Source organism: Bos indicus x Bos taurus, chromosome 10, assembly GCF_003369695.1.
Source record: "Bos indicus x Bos taurus breed Angus x Brahman F1 hybrid chromosome 10, Bos_hybrid_MaternalHap_v2.0, whole genome shotgun sequence".
Taxonomy (NCBI): Eukaryota; Metazoa; Chordata; class Mammalia; order Artiodactyla; family Bovidae; genus Bos; species Bos indicus x Bos taurus.
The window spans coordinates 32,276,168-32,289,822 of NC_040085.1; the positions used below are offsets into that span (position 1 = coordinate 32,276,168).

Below are 13,655 nucleotides of genomic sequence, written 5' to 3' on the forward strand. Positions count from 1 at the left end.
ATTTTTTAATTATAAAATTAAAAATATTTTACTAAAACCTTTTTAAAAAAAACCAACTATACTTTCTAATATTCTAACTTCAATTTTTATAGGGTACTCACAAACAAACAACTCATGTTTGCATACCTGACAATAACTATAACTAGAAGATTTAACATTCTATGTCGTACCTGAAATTCTTTTCTTCAAAGAGCATTTTTTAAAAAATTCTCTATATATTCAGCACTATACACCAAAAACCTTTTTCTGTCCTATCTAATTATGGAAGGCACAGAACTAGTTTCTAATCTAGTTTTCAAGAATGTTTTTAAGAACATGAGAAGCTTGAGAATCACCAAAAACCTCAGGGATCTATTCTGGTTCAATTACTTCGTTTGAAACTGAGTTATAAGGAAAAAGTAAACTGGCTTGTCCAAGACTGAATACTAATTATCAGGGTCAGGAACAGAACTTAGGTATCTTGACTCTCAGAGTTCAGTGCTCATTCTACTTAATCAAATATAAACACATAATTCATTTAAATTTACCCATAAGACTTGATCAATTTCATTTTAATAGTAAAACAAAATAAAGCTTTGCCTTCTTTTTAAAATTTCCCTCTAAATAAAGCCTCTTTAGCTAACAAATGCCTAACATTCATGGATACCACTAAATGTTCTTAAATTTTATCTCTGTCATTACACATCTCAGTCTGAGGAACTAACACTGTAAAATGCTATTTTTATAGAATTGGCTGATTTGGATAGAATCTCTGGGTGTTGATGCCTTCAACACCTTCTCCACTGACTTTACCACTAGCTCTCTATCCTTCTACCTCACCTCTTCCTTAAAGTCCATTTAGCTCTAAACTCACCTCCATGAATACTTCACTAACCAACCTAAGGAAATTTCTCTCTCCCATAAGTCCAATACAGCACTAACTAAAGGAGGTACACATTCAGAACCTACATCTTTGCTAGATAACATTTTTTTTGTTTTTGTTTATTAAGTCACGTCAGTCGTGTCGGACTCTGTGCAACTCCATAGACGGCAGCCCACCAAGCTCCCCTGTCCCCTCGATTCTCCAGGCAGGAACACTGGAGTGGGTTGCCATTTCCTTCTCCAATGCATGAAAGTGAAAAGTGAAAGTGAAAAGTGAAAGTGAAGTCGCTCAGTCGTGTCCGACTCAGTGACCCTATGGACTTCAGCCTACCAGGCTCCTCCGTCCATGGGATGTTCCAGGCAAGAGTACTGGAGTGAGGTGCCATTGCCTTCTCTGGCTAGATAACATTAGTTACCTTTAAATGCAGACATCAAGCCCCTTCAACCAGACTGTTAGCTCTCTGTGGGAAGGTACTTTCCTTCCAAATCCTTATATCCCCACAAGCCTATCTCAAGTACACGTTCTCAGTCATTGCTGAAAGTTATGGACTTCTTGCCAGAGAGAACAAAGCAAGTAACATTAAACCTTCCAAAACTGTTTACAAAATTCTTACAGAAGATAAAGTACAATTATACTGTTTCACAAAAAATTCTCTCCTAGATGACTGCCACAACTATGAAAATCTTTTTTCAGCTAAGGTTTCTTTCTTTTTTTCCTTGATAAGAAAAACTATTCAGGATGTACTTTCCTGAGTGACATGTTCAGGAATTACCGGTGACTGGAGTAGGTTTGATTTTGTTCTTTGGTTGGTTGCTTTTAGTAGTTTCTCCAATTTGAGACATGATTAAGAATTTTAAATGTTCATATTCAGGGGAAAAAACATTTTTTTTCAATATTTAGATAAGGGAAGACTTTCATAATTGACTGTTCTGTGAAAACAAGTTCTCACACACTTAAATTCTCAAACATTCCAAATATTTTCCTTGTCCCCATGGAGATTAAAGATATTCTTTCAACTCTGACCCAGGGACTGGGATGCCTATTTGGGAACATCAGTCTGAAAACGGAACTTACTTTAAGTATACTAGTTCCCTCTTGTTCAAATCACAACTTACGCTTCCTGAGATAACTGATGGACATCAACAGTATTCAGAGGGCCTGTAATTCTGTTCCTAATCCCCCTGATTTAAAGGCATAACAAAATCTGGAGCTTGCAGAATTGTTCATAGCAAGTACTGGATTTGTAACTGGAATACCTCTAGGAACCAAGAAATTTTTGGTTACACTAAAATTTTTTGCAATACTATCTGAAAGATTTATGAAGTTTAAAAACAAGCAAACAACAAAAACCCTAGTTCACTCACTTATCCCATAGGGAAATTGTCTATATCTGATAATCAGCTCCCGAAGCCTGTCTGAAGACTTCCTCTCAGCTAGCTTCCATTCTTACAGCCCAAATTAAACCAAAATCTACCTTCCTGTAACTTTTAAGTTATGCTGCCTGAAATAATCCAATACAAATTACTCTACTCTTTCACCCAACAACCTATCAAAGAAACGAAGATAATAAATATTAACTCCCATTAGTCTCTTTATTCCAGGGCTAAAAACAGGAATGTAGAAACCAAAGAAAACTTGCTCATTTCTAGAAATGAAATTTAGCCATCCATAAAGACATGGTATCCAGACCACACTCCATGTTGATTACTCTTTCACAGAACATGTAAAATATGCTTCTGTATTTCCCTTATCCTGGACACTCAGCTGCTTAAAGAGGTTTCTTTTTTTTTGCTTGCTTTCTTTGTTTTGGCAGTCATATCATGTTATGACTTAGTGAGTTTGCAAAAAACTAAAACCCTCAAACCAGTCACACACAAGAGATTTAGTCCTACACACAAATACGCAGTCCTAGACATAAGGCTTTATTTTCATGGCAATTAAATCTCACCTTGTTAGTTTTAATGCAAAATCTAGCCTAAGGAGATTTTGTATGTGTGTGTGTCCTATAATGTTATTATATCTGTTAAGCCTTATATTGTTTGTAAATATGGTATGTCTACTATGTCTTCAAGGCACTGATAAAATTGTTGTTTTGTTGTTGTTGTTGAGTTGCTAACTCGTGTCCAATTCTTTTGTGAGCCCATGGACTGTAGCCCACCAGGCTCCTCTGTCCATGGGATTTCCCAGACAAGAATACTGGAGTGGATTCCCATTTCCTTTTCCAGAGGATCTTCCTGATCCAAGGATCAAACCCAGATCTCCTGCATTTGCAGGAGGATTCTTTACCACTAAGCCATTAGCCAGAATCAAATGTACAGTAAGTGTGACAAATAAGGCCCCTCTCTCTTCCTCCCTGTTGAAATAATTTACATATAGGCATGCTGTCAGAATTCAGTCTTTGAAAGCATCCCATCCCTCCTAAGCCATTCTCTTCCCTTTTTTCTCTGACCATAGGTTCATGCTCCAATTTTCAAAGCTCTCCTTAAAGTCTCTGGATGAATGAAACCTGGTTTCCTACACTATGGGGTGCATATCTCATATTCTCTTTCTACTGTGTTGAATTAATATTTTCAAATAAACTAAAATTCTTTCTCAGAGTATGTGTATATAAATACACACATGGATAAATTAACAGATTTTCCCTCCTGTGTCTAAAGTCATTTCTAGCTTATCCAACTATACCAAAAGTTCAAAGGATTTGTAAAAGGCAGTCCATAAAGACACATTAAGTGGTTATAGCCCTACTCCTCCAAATAAGTCAGAGACTTCATTCTGAAGAACAGCATTAAGTAAATTATTTGAAGGAGAATTATATTTAAGTGATGAACAGCAAACTCCATTCTGGACAGGGCCTATGTCATTCCTGAATAGCAAGTAGGCACTTAGAGAAGCACAATAACTCTTCTGAGGTCTTTCAGTAGCGTTTATTCAGTACACTGTATTTCCATAAGCAGTGAGCTTACTACAGAGTGTAACATTAAAAAAAAAAAAAAAAGGACTATACCAAATGGTTTTAAATAACAGACTCACCAAATAACTATTGGTTCTTCAATAGGAGGTATGTTAATCACGTTATCTTGGAAGAACACATAGGAGTTCATAGGAATCATTTGGGACTAAAGAGGCCTTAATAGTCTGTTTTAAGCCATCTGAGTTAAAAGCTTAGAGAAAACTGTTTCACAGAGCCCAACATATGATTAATGCCTTCAGAGAAATCTAAGGTAACCCTCAAAGCCAGTACACATAAAGAAAGGATGGGCAGATACTACACTGGTTTATCCTGTGTCACTGATTTATACACACATCTAGCCAGACAGACTCTCTATGCACTGCTGAGAACAAAAACCTCTTTATTTGCAGGACAATGTCTGTTATTAAACATAAGCAGTCACTCTCAAACACCAGCTCATCTATAGTAAGTTACTAGAAGGACTGAAGCTGTCACTCTTGACTTGTGGTTTTAGAATTTCTTTATCACTCTACAGAATTTGGTACTGAAAATCAGAATTTTCCCTAGCTGTCTACAACAGAAACTAGGAGACGCTTATGGAAAAAAAGCAACAGGCACTAGGCCCTGCTATGATCTGGTGGGAAAGGGCTTAAGTCTGGACTCCACAGACTTTGGTTCTCATCTTTGTCTTCTTACTCTGTGTTCTTACTACAGAAAGCTGTGCTCTGGCCTAAAACAATAGATACAAATGTCTAAGGAAAAATGTCTCCACACTGAAAATGGTATATAACTTCTCACTCCTTCCTCTCTCAACATTTTAGTGTCAACTATCAACAAAAGACTATGTTATCTTTTAAAGATCCCCTACACAAGAGGGGAACGTGTGTAGGGGATCAAGAAACACCTGGGGTAACAGGCAAATTTGGCCTTGGAATACAAAATGAAGCAGGGCAAAGGCTAATAGAGTTTTGCCAAGAGAATGCACTGGTCATAGCAAACAGCCTATTCCAACAACACAAGAGAAGACTCTACACATGGACATCACCAGATGGTCAACACCAAAATCAGACTGATTATATTCTTTGCAGCCAAAGATGGAGAAGTTCTATACAGTCAGCACAAACAAGACCAGGAGCTGAATGTGGCTCAGATCATGAACTCCTTATTGATAAATTCAGACTTAAATTGAAGAAAGCAGGGAAAACCACTAGACCATTCAGGTATGAACTAAATCAAATCCCTTATGATTATACAGTGGAAGTGAGAAATAGACTCAAGAGACTAGACCTGATAGAGTGCCTGATGAACTATGGACTGAGGTTCGTGACACTGTTCAGGAGACAGGGATCAAGAATATTCCCATGGAAAAGAAATGCAAAAAACCAAAATGGCTGTCTGGGGAGGCCTTCCAAATAGCTGTGAAAAGAAGAGAAGTGAAAAGCAAAGGAGAAAAGGAAAGATATAAGCATCTGAATGCAGAGTTCCAAAAAATAGCAAGGAGAGATACGAAAGCCTTCCTCAGTGATCAATGCAAAGAAATAGAGGAAAACAGTAGAATGGGAAACACTAGAGATCTCTTCAAGAAAACTAGATACCAAGGGAACATTTCATGCAAAGATGGGCTTGATAAAGGACAGAAATGGTATGGACCTAACAGAAGCAGAAGATATTAAGAGGTGGCAAGAATACACACAAGAACTGTACAAAAAAGATCCTCATGATCCAGATAATCATGATGGTGTGATCACTCACTTAGAGCCAGACATCCTGGAATGGGAAGTCAAGCAGGCCTCAGGAAGCATCACTACAAACAAAGCTAGTGGAGGTGATGGAATTCCAGTGAGCTATTTCAAATCCTAAAAGATGATGCTGTGAAAGTGTTGCACTCAATATGCCAGCAAATTTGGAAAACTCAGCAGTGGCCACAGGACTGGAAAAGGTCAGTTTTCATTCCAATCCCAAAGAAAGGTAATCCCCCAAAATGCTCAAACTACCACACAATTGCACTCATCTCACAAGCTAGTAAAGTAATGCTCAAAATTCTCCAAGCCAGGCTTCAGCAATACGTGAACCGTGAACTTCCAGATGTTCAAGCTGGTTTTAGAAAAGGCAGAGGAACCAGAGATCAAATTGCCAACATCCACTGGATCACTGAAAAAGCAAGAGAGTTCCAGAAAAACATCTATTTCTGCTTTATTGACTATGCCAAAGCCTTTGACTGTGTGAATCACAATAAACCGTGGAAAATTCTTCAAGAGATGGGAATACCAGACCACCTGACCTGCATCTTGAGAAACCTGTATGCAGGTCAGGAAGCAACAGTTAGAACTGGACATGGAACAACAGACTGGTTCCAAATTGGGAATGGAGTACATCAAGGCTGTATATTGTCACCCTGCTTATTTAACTTACATGCAGAATACATCATGAGAAACACTAGGCTGGAGGAAGCACAAGCTGGAATCAAGACTACTGGGAGAAATATCAACAGCCTCAGAGATGCAGATGACACCACCCTTATGGCAGAAAGTGAAGAGGAACTAAAGAGCCTCTTGATGAAAGTGAAAGAGAGTGAAAAAGTTGGCTTAAAGCTCAACATTCAGATAAGTAAGATCATGGCATCTGGTCCTATCACTTCATGGCAAATAGATGGGGAAACAGTGGAAACAGTGTCAGACTTTATTTTTGGGGGGCTCCAAAATCACTGCAGATGGTGACTGCAGCCATGAAACTAAAAGACACTTGCTCCTTAGAAGGAAAGTTATGACCAACCTAGACAGTATATTAAAAAACAGAGACATTACTTTGCCAACAAAGGTCCGTCTAGTCAAGCCTATAGTTTTTCCAGTATTTATGTACGGATATTAGAATTGGGCTGTAAAGAAAGCTGAGTGCTGAAGAATTGATGCTTTTGAACTGTGGTGTTGGAGAAGACTCTTGAGAGTCCCTTACATTGCAAGGAGATCCAACCAGTCCATCCTAAAGGAGATCCAACCAGTCCATCCTAAAGGAGATCAGTCCTGGGTGTTCACTGGAAGGACTGATGTTGAAGTTGAAACTCCCAATACTTTGGCCACCTGATGTGAAGAGCTGACTCATTTGAAAAGACCCTGATGCTGGGAAAGACTGAGAACAGGAGGAGAAGGGGACGGCAGAGGATGAGATGGTTGTATGGCATCACCAACTCAATGGACATGAGTTTGGGTAAACTGCAGGAGTTGGTGATGGACAGGGAGGTCTGGCGGGCTACAGTCCATGGGGTTTCAGAGTTGGACATGACTCAGTGACTGAACTGAACTGAACATTCTAATTGCATGTTATATGACGTCAGAAATTTGAGAAACTTCATGCCTGTTGATAGCAATATAACAAAAAACAAACTTTCTAAGAAGGAAGTTTGATATAAGTAAAATGGACATAATAATACACAGGGACAAGACTCTAATGGAATTGGTACGATTTCTTAAACCTTTGTAACCCATATTTATTATTTTTGTTTTCCCCTGCCTCCCAATGGTGATTTAAATTCAAATTATTCAAATATTAAAGAATCTCTGTGCCTGTTTTGCTTAATGAAAAAGAATAAGTAAACTGGAAAGCTTGTATCTTACTCCACAGTCAGGATAAAATTGAAGATGGTATTTTTAAAAAGAACAGGAAAGTAGGAAGATGTCTGGTGTCCTAGAGTAGGCAGACAGATCCAAGCCAAAAAAGTAATCCGGAGGCTTACCAGTCACAGGTCTTCACTCACCCTCTCTTGTACTAAAGTTTGAGCACTTACCAGTGTCTCTAGAGTGTGAATAACCTGAGGCTACTACATTTCTCTTGTCATCTACCTGCTGCTGCTGCTGCTGCTGCTAAGTCGCTTCAGTCGTGTCCGACTCTGTTCGACCCCCTAGACGGCAGCCCACCAGGCTCCCCCGTCCCTGGGATTCTCCAGGCAAGAACACTGGAGTGGGTTGCCATTTCCTTCTCCAATGCATGAAAGTGAAAAGTGAAGGTGAAGTCGTTCAGTCGTGTCCGACTCTTAGCGACCCCATGAACTGCAGCTCACCAGGATTTTCCAGGCAAGAGTACTGGAGTGGGGTGCCATTGCCTTCTCCAGTCATCTACCTACTATCTTGCAAAACTCAAAGTCTTGCCCAAAGAAATCTAATGTATCTTGACGAGTCTGCAATATAATTCCAGCTGGACTTCTGTACCATTATCTACTGTTGTAAGTAAATCCAGTCTAGACTGATGAGGTTTTATTGCATCACCTGCAAGGAATTAACATATCAAAGCTTTAAATAAATGCTTGTCATCTTTAGCAACACAAAACTACAGTAACACTTCTGACCACAGCACAGTTTCTCCACTCCTTTGAAGATGTAAAATGTACAGGTTTACATTATGATCAGATGTTTCAGCTGCTTCTAAAGTTTCCGTATCTTCTCATTTCTTATCATCCCAAACATATGCTTCCTCCTTTAACAGGGTGAAATGAGGTTGAACTGCTACTTGGGTTAGAGGATGGTTGCAAGCACTGCCCTAGCTGATGGCCAAACCCTTATTCCAACTTCTCCCCCACCTGATTTTTATCTTCCAGCCAGTCTCTTCCGTCCCTGAAGTGGACTCTTATTTCTGGAGCTCACTCTGTTCTCTCATAAAACAAAACTCAAGTGTCTGCAGGGGTAAAATACTTTAAAAAGTGCTTTTATTAAAACTGCAAACCAAAGACACATCAGAAAGAAGTGCACATCCCACACTTTTCTACATGTACTAATAAAGGCCAATCAATAAAACTCAACATCAAGCAGTGACCAATATTTGAGTATTTTCTATGTTATCTCCCCACTAGGTGCCTGGGGACATCCAGAGCATTCCCAAGTGTTGCCCCCTACCTCTTATCCTCCTTAGTCAGCTTTCTCCCTGTAGTCAGACTATTGACTCAAATTTACTATCTCTGCCTTCTCGTCCCCCGCCCCCCCCCTCTCCCGCACCCTCACAAAATATAAGGGAAAAGTGTAGATGCCGATATTAATTAATGGCATCGCTCTGACCTGAAATGTCTGAACATCTCTTTTTCACCTTAAAAAACAAAGGCAGAAGACGGGTTTCTCCACTGAGGACTGGGCCTGGGTTCTAAAGATACAACGATGTGCTACCCACCGTATCTTGACATGAGTTGACAGTGGGAGCATTCCCTGCCACTATCAGGCCCCACCCAGGCAGCTATGCAATACAACACTAGGTGCTGCGTCCTGGACTCCTATCGTCAGGAGGGGTTAACACTGCGTCTATCGGAAAATGGCTCGTCCTCCAAAATCCCCATACCAGATCATCTAATAACATTACTATTTCTTTCCACGTCAGGAGAGAGACATGCTTGAACTTGTCAACGCTAATAAATTACAAAGTCATTATATTCCAGAGACCTGCCCGGCAGGAAGTTGAGTGATGACTAACTTTATTCTGTGGCTTCCATCCAGATCAACCCATACGACTCCCCATTCCCGTAAGCTACCATAAAGGGTGAAGCCCCACATCCTCGTTAGCGCGGTAAGAAGGGACTGGGGCGGGGGTGTCGGAGGGGGGGAGGTTACAAAAGGAACTGGCCTTCAGGGACTTACAGACGCCAGTTGCTGAGGGGTCTGCGGCAACTCCGTGCTGATTTCCATCCTCTCTGTGTCCCCAGCCTCCTCGTCCGCCATCTTGAGGGAAACTGACGCCCGCAGTTCCAGACCCCTCGCCAAAGGCGAGTGGAAACCTGTGGCCGGTCCCAGAGACAAGGGGCGACACTTTTACGACGGCCCCTGAAGTTGGTTTTGACGCAGAATCAAAGAGCGACTTCCGGTCCGCTTCCCGGAAGCAGGCGTCACGGCTTGTGCGGCTAGAGGCTTCCCCTGTTTTCTTAGTTACTGGGCTTGGTGGCTAAGTGAATGGGTGTATTGCTGGTTTCGATGCTGGGAACTGTTGCATCTACGAGGTAAAAAGCAAACTCAACGTAATGAAAGGAAGAAAAAAAAAACTGTAGAAGCTAAGTGAGAACCCGCCATGGGTCTCTTCCTGATCGGGATGTTGTGGGTGTGTTTTGCTTCCCGAAATACGTGCACTGGTTCTCCAGAGCCCTCAAAAATGAAAACAAACAAACAAACAAAACACTCAAAAGTTAAGCTCTGTTTAGGAATGTAACCTGTGGGCACTTGCACATGCGCGCAAGAAAGCTTGTACCCCAGCAGTTCTTGGGAGAGATGGAAGAAATAACGAAAAATTGGAAACGTAGTCATTCATCGGTAGAGGAAAGACGAAATAAACGTGGTATGTCCGCATTATGGAACATCACCTAGCTCTTAAAAAGAACAGAGTAGCTCTATGTGATACAGTAAAGATAAATGGGAGAGGAAAGCAATGAAGTTGTGGCAAACCATGTTTTGGCGCTTAGCTACATTTTGCTGCTGCTGCTGCTAAGTCGCTTCAGTCGTGTCCGACTCTGTGCGACCCCCTAGACGGCAGCCCACCAGGCTCCCCCGTCCCTGGGATTCTCCAGGCAAGAACACTGGAATGTGCTGCCATTTCCTTCTCCAATACATGAAAGTGAAAGTGAAGTCACTCAGTCGTGTCCTGACTCGTAGCGACCCCATGGACTGCAGCCTACCAGGCTCCTCAGTCCATGGGATTTTCCAGGCAAGAGTACTGGAGTGGGTTGCCATTGCCTTCTAAGTAGCTATATTTTAAATGCGAAAGAAACAGTGTTGAAAGGGAACAGAGCAAACTATCAACGATTCTGAGAAACAGGAGAGTCTTCTGTAGTGTACTAAATTGTTGACAAATTAAGTAATTTTAAAATGTATTTTTTAACAAAAGGAAAAACTATGCAGGTCAGGAAGCAACAGTTAGAACTGGACATGGAACAACAGACTGGTTCCAAATAGGAAAAGGAGTACATCAAGGCTGTATATTGTCACCCTGCTTATTTAACTTCATGCAGAGTACATCATGAGAAACTCTGGGCTGGAAGAAGCACAAGCTGGAATCAAGATTGCCAGGAGAAATATCAATAACCTCAGATATGCACATGACACCACCCTTATGGCAGAAAGTGAAGAGGAACTAAAAAGCCTCGTGATGAAAGTGAAAGAGGAGAGTGAAAAAGTTGGCTTTAAGCTCAACATTCAGAAAACGAAGATCATGGCATCCGCTCCCATCACTTCATGGGAAATAGATGGGGAAAGAGTGGAAACAATGTCAGACTTTATTTTTGGGGGCTCCAAAATCACTGCAGATGGTGATTGCAGCCATGAAATTAAAAGATGCTTACTCCTTGGAAGGAAAGTTATGACCAACCTAGATAGCATATTGAAAAGCAGAGACATTACTTTGCCACCAAAGTTCCATCTAGTCAAGGCTATGGTTTTTCCAGTGATCATGTATGGATGTGAGAGTTGGACTGTGAAGAAAGCTGAGCACCGAAGAATTGATGCTTTTGAGCTGTGGTGTTGGAGAAGACTCTTGAGAGTCCCTTGGACTGCAAGGAGATCTAACCAGTCCATTCTGAAGGAGATCAGTGCTGGAATTTCTTTGGAAGGACTGATGCTAAAGCTGAAACTCCAGTACTTTGGCCACCTCATGGGAAGAGTTGACTCACTGGAAAAGACTCTGATGCTGGGAGTGATTGGGGGCAGGAGGAGAAGGGGATGACAGAGGATGAGATGGCTGGATGGCATCACTGACTCGATGGACGTGAGTCTGGGTGAACTCCGGGAGTTGGTGATGGACAGGAAGGCCTGGCGTGCTGTGATTCATGGGGTCGCAAAGAGTCAGACACGACTGAGCGACTGAACTGAACTGAACGCTCTGGAAAGAATGAATAGTAGTTAACTATTTGGGAAAAGATTAAATTAGATCTTTATCTCAAATAGTATATAAAAGTAAAGAATTGAGGTGTTAACTGCTTTAAGAAAGTAAGAAGTAAATACATTTTATAGTATTGGAATGGAGAAGGCTGTTTAAAGCATGACAGAAAAGCCAGAAAATATACAATATAGAAAATACTACAAGGCAGAAAATAGAGACAAATAATATAAAAAGACTGTGTGCATGCATGCATGCTAAGTGGCTTCAGTCATGTCCTACTCTGTGTGACCCCATGGACAGCAGCCCACCAGGCTTCTCTGTCCACAGGATTCTCCAGGCAAGAATACTGGAGTGGGTTGCCATTTACCTCTCGGATTTAATCACTGTCACGTCTAACTCTTTGGAACTCCGTGGACCATAGCCCACCAGGGTCCTCTGTCCATGGGATTTCCCAGGCAAGAATGCCATTTCCTTCTCCAAAAAGACTGGGTAGCTATTTTCAAAAAAGATAGGCAATTTCATTAAAATGAAAAATTTACACATAAAAATAAAAAAAATTTTTTAAGTTAAAAAAAACCTGGATAGAAATTCCTACACACTCAGACCAAAGGATACAATCCCAAGAAGGCTTCCAATTTTGAAATGGACAACATACATAAATGCTCATCAATTTTTATAAATATATGAAAAAAACCTAACTAGTAAGTAAATAAATTCAAATTAAAGAAAAATGGAATTCACTTATTGCCTGTAAATTTGGTAACCTTTTTTTTTCCTTAAAGATAATCACTGTTGTTGATAAGTGGAAGGGAACTTACATATTTTTATGTAAAATGCAAGTGTAAATTGGTAAACCTGCAGGAAAACAATGTGGCAATATTCAGGATTCTTTTTTTTTTTTGATGTATACTCCTTGGCTTGGCAGTTCTGTTTTTAAGACTAGATCCTGCAGAAATAATTCAGGATGCAAGTGAAGTTTTAGCTACATCATTATTGGCTGCTGCTCAGTTTCTTCAGTCGTGTCCGACTCTATGCGACCCCATAGATGGCAGGCCACCAGGCTCCCCATCCCTAGAATTCTCCAGGCAAGAACACTGGAGTGGGTTGCCATTTCCTTCTCCAGTGCATAAAAGTGAAAGTGAAGTCTCTCAGTTGTGTCCGACTCTTTGAGACCCCATGGACTGCAGCCTACCAGGCTCCTCCACCAATGGGATTTTCCAGGCAAGAGTACTGGAGTGGGGTGCCAGTGCCTTCTCCGGTCATTGGCAATGGAGAAAAATTACAAATAACTTAGATGCCCTCAATAAAGGACACTGGCTAAACTATGGTCACACATACAATGTAATACACTGCAGCCTTTAAACATACTGTAGAATGTTGGTTCTTAAAGTGTGGTCCACAGACCCCATGAGGGTTCCTAAGATTGGGAAAGTTTGTGAAGTAAAAACTTTTTGTGGTAATGGTGAAGAAGTTATGTGCCTTTTTTTAGAAAAACATGTTGATATTTGTAATTACTGTTGCAGAAGCAATGGTGGGTGAAACTGTTGGCCACAGCACAAAATAAAGGCAGTGACACCAACAGCAACTAGTCACTGGAGTCACTAGTCATTTCTCACCACCTTTCTTTCGCTTGCTTAAAAAGGATGGGGGTGGGGAGGGTGAGGAGCCTGTTTCCCTTAATGTTCTTGATGCAACAGTAAAAATTACTAAATTTTATTAAATCTCAATCTGATAGTCTTCTAATATTCTGTATAATGAACAGAGAAGTATATGTAAAGCTTTTCTGCTACATCTAAAGTGTTATGGTTGACTTGAAGAGAAGCACTTCTGTGATAGAGTTGCTAGCTGAACCAGCCACGTTTATCATGGAACACTATTTAAAACAGCTGACAGATAATCTACAGTTATTCAGACTTAGGTATTTGGCAGGCATTTTCTCAGATATGAAAAATAAGCCTTTCTCTTCAAGGAAGATACTTTTGTCTGCAATAAAATTCTAGCTTTCAA

General features: G+C 40.6%; 1 protein-coding gene across 1 annotated transcript in view; it reads right to left on the bottom strand.

The window, feature by feature from the left end:
* Positions 1-9,602, bottom strand: part of UBR1 (ubiquitin protein ligase E3 component n-recognin 1) — a 154,643-nt gene extending 145,041 nt beyond the window's left edge. The window contains exon 1 of the mRNA XM_027553667.1: positions 9,425-9,602. Coding sequence (XP_027409468.1) covers positions 9,425-9,505 — 81 coding nt within the window. The 5' untranslated portion in view covers positions 9,506-9,602. The remainder of the gene's footprint in view (positions 1-9,424) is intronic.
* Between the last annotated feature and the right edge of the window lie 4,053 nt (positions 9,603-13,655).